This window comes from Arachis duranensis, chromosome 2 (genome assembly GCF_000817695.3).
Source record: "Arachis duranensis cultivar V14167 chromosome 2, aradu.V14167.gnm2.J7QH, whole genome shotgun sequence".
NCBI classification, from domain to species: Eukaryota; Viridiplantae; Streptophyta; class Magnoliopsida; order Fabales; family Fabaceae; genus Arachis; species Arachis duranensis.
This window is the reverse complement of record NC_029773.3, coordinates 1,754,877-1,755,385: the sequence shown is the minus strand read 5'-3', so window position 1 is coordinate 1,755,385 and position 509 is coordinate 1,754,877. Positions and strand designations below refer to the sequence as shown.

Sequence of the window (509 nt, the reverse complement as noted above, 5' to 3'; positions counted from 1 at the left end):
ATTATCGAAATTTTAACTATATTTAAATTAATTAAATATATAATTGTTTATGTGATGAAAATAATATATTTTGTAAAAAATAAAAAATTAATTTAGAATATTGCTCTGAAAAAAATTTTCCAACTCAAGTTAATGCAAGTTGGACCTTCACCACTGGGCACATAACAGCCCAGTAACCGAATCCCAATCTCCTCTTCTTCCACACTATAAATCCCACCCTCTCTCTCCCAGTCAGAACCTTCTCACACACATCCCACTTTCTCTCTCCTCTAACAACCAGACAAAACCGACACCGAAATTACAAAAACACCCTCCATACTATTTTCAATGGGTTTTCCGGTGGGCTACACGGAGGTTTTCTTCCCTCACCTCTTCCTCCGCTTACTCACCTTCCTCGGCCTCCTCCGTAACCTCGTCTTCCACCTCTTCCGCCTCCTCGGACTCTCCGAACTCCTCATCGACACCACCACCGACAACAACAACAACTACTACAACCACAACCCCAACCC

General features: G+C 41.5%; 1 protein-coding gene across 1 annotated transcript in view; it reads left to right on the top strand.

Moving 5' to 3' along the window:
* Nucleotides 1-251: 251 nt before the first annotated feature.
* Nucleotides 252-509, top strand: part of LOC107472726 (brassinosteroid-responsive RING protein 1) — a gene marked incomplete in the record, with an annotated part of 621 nt that continues 363 nt past the window's right edge. The window contains 1 exon segment of the mRNA XM_016092247.3: nucleotides 252-509. Coding sequence (XP_015947733.1) covers nucleotides 328-509 — 182 coding nt within the window.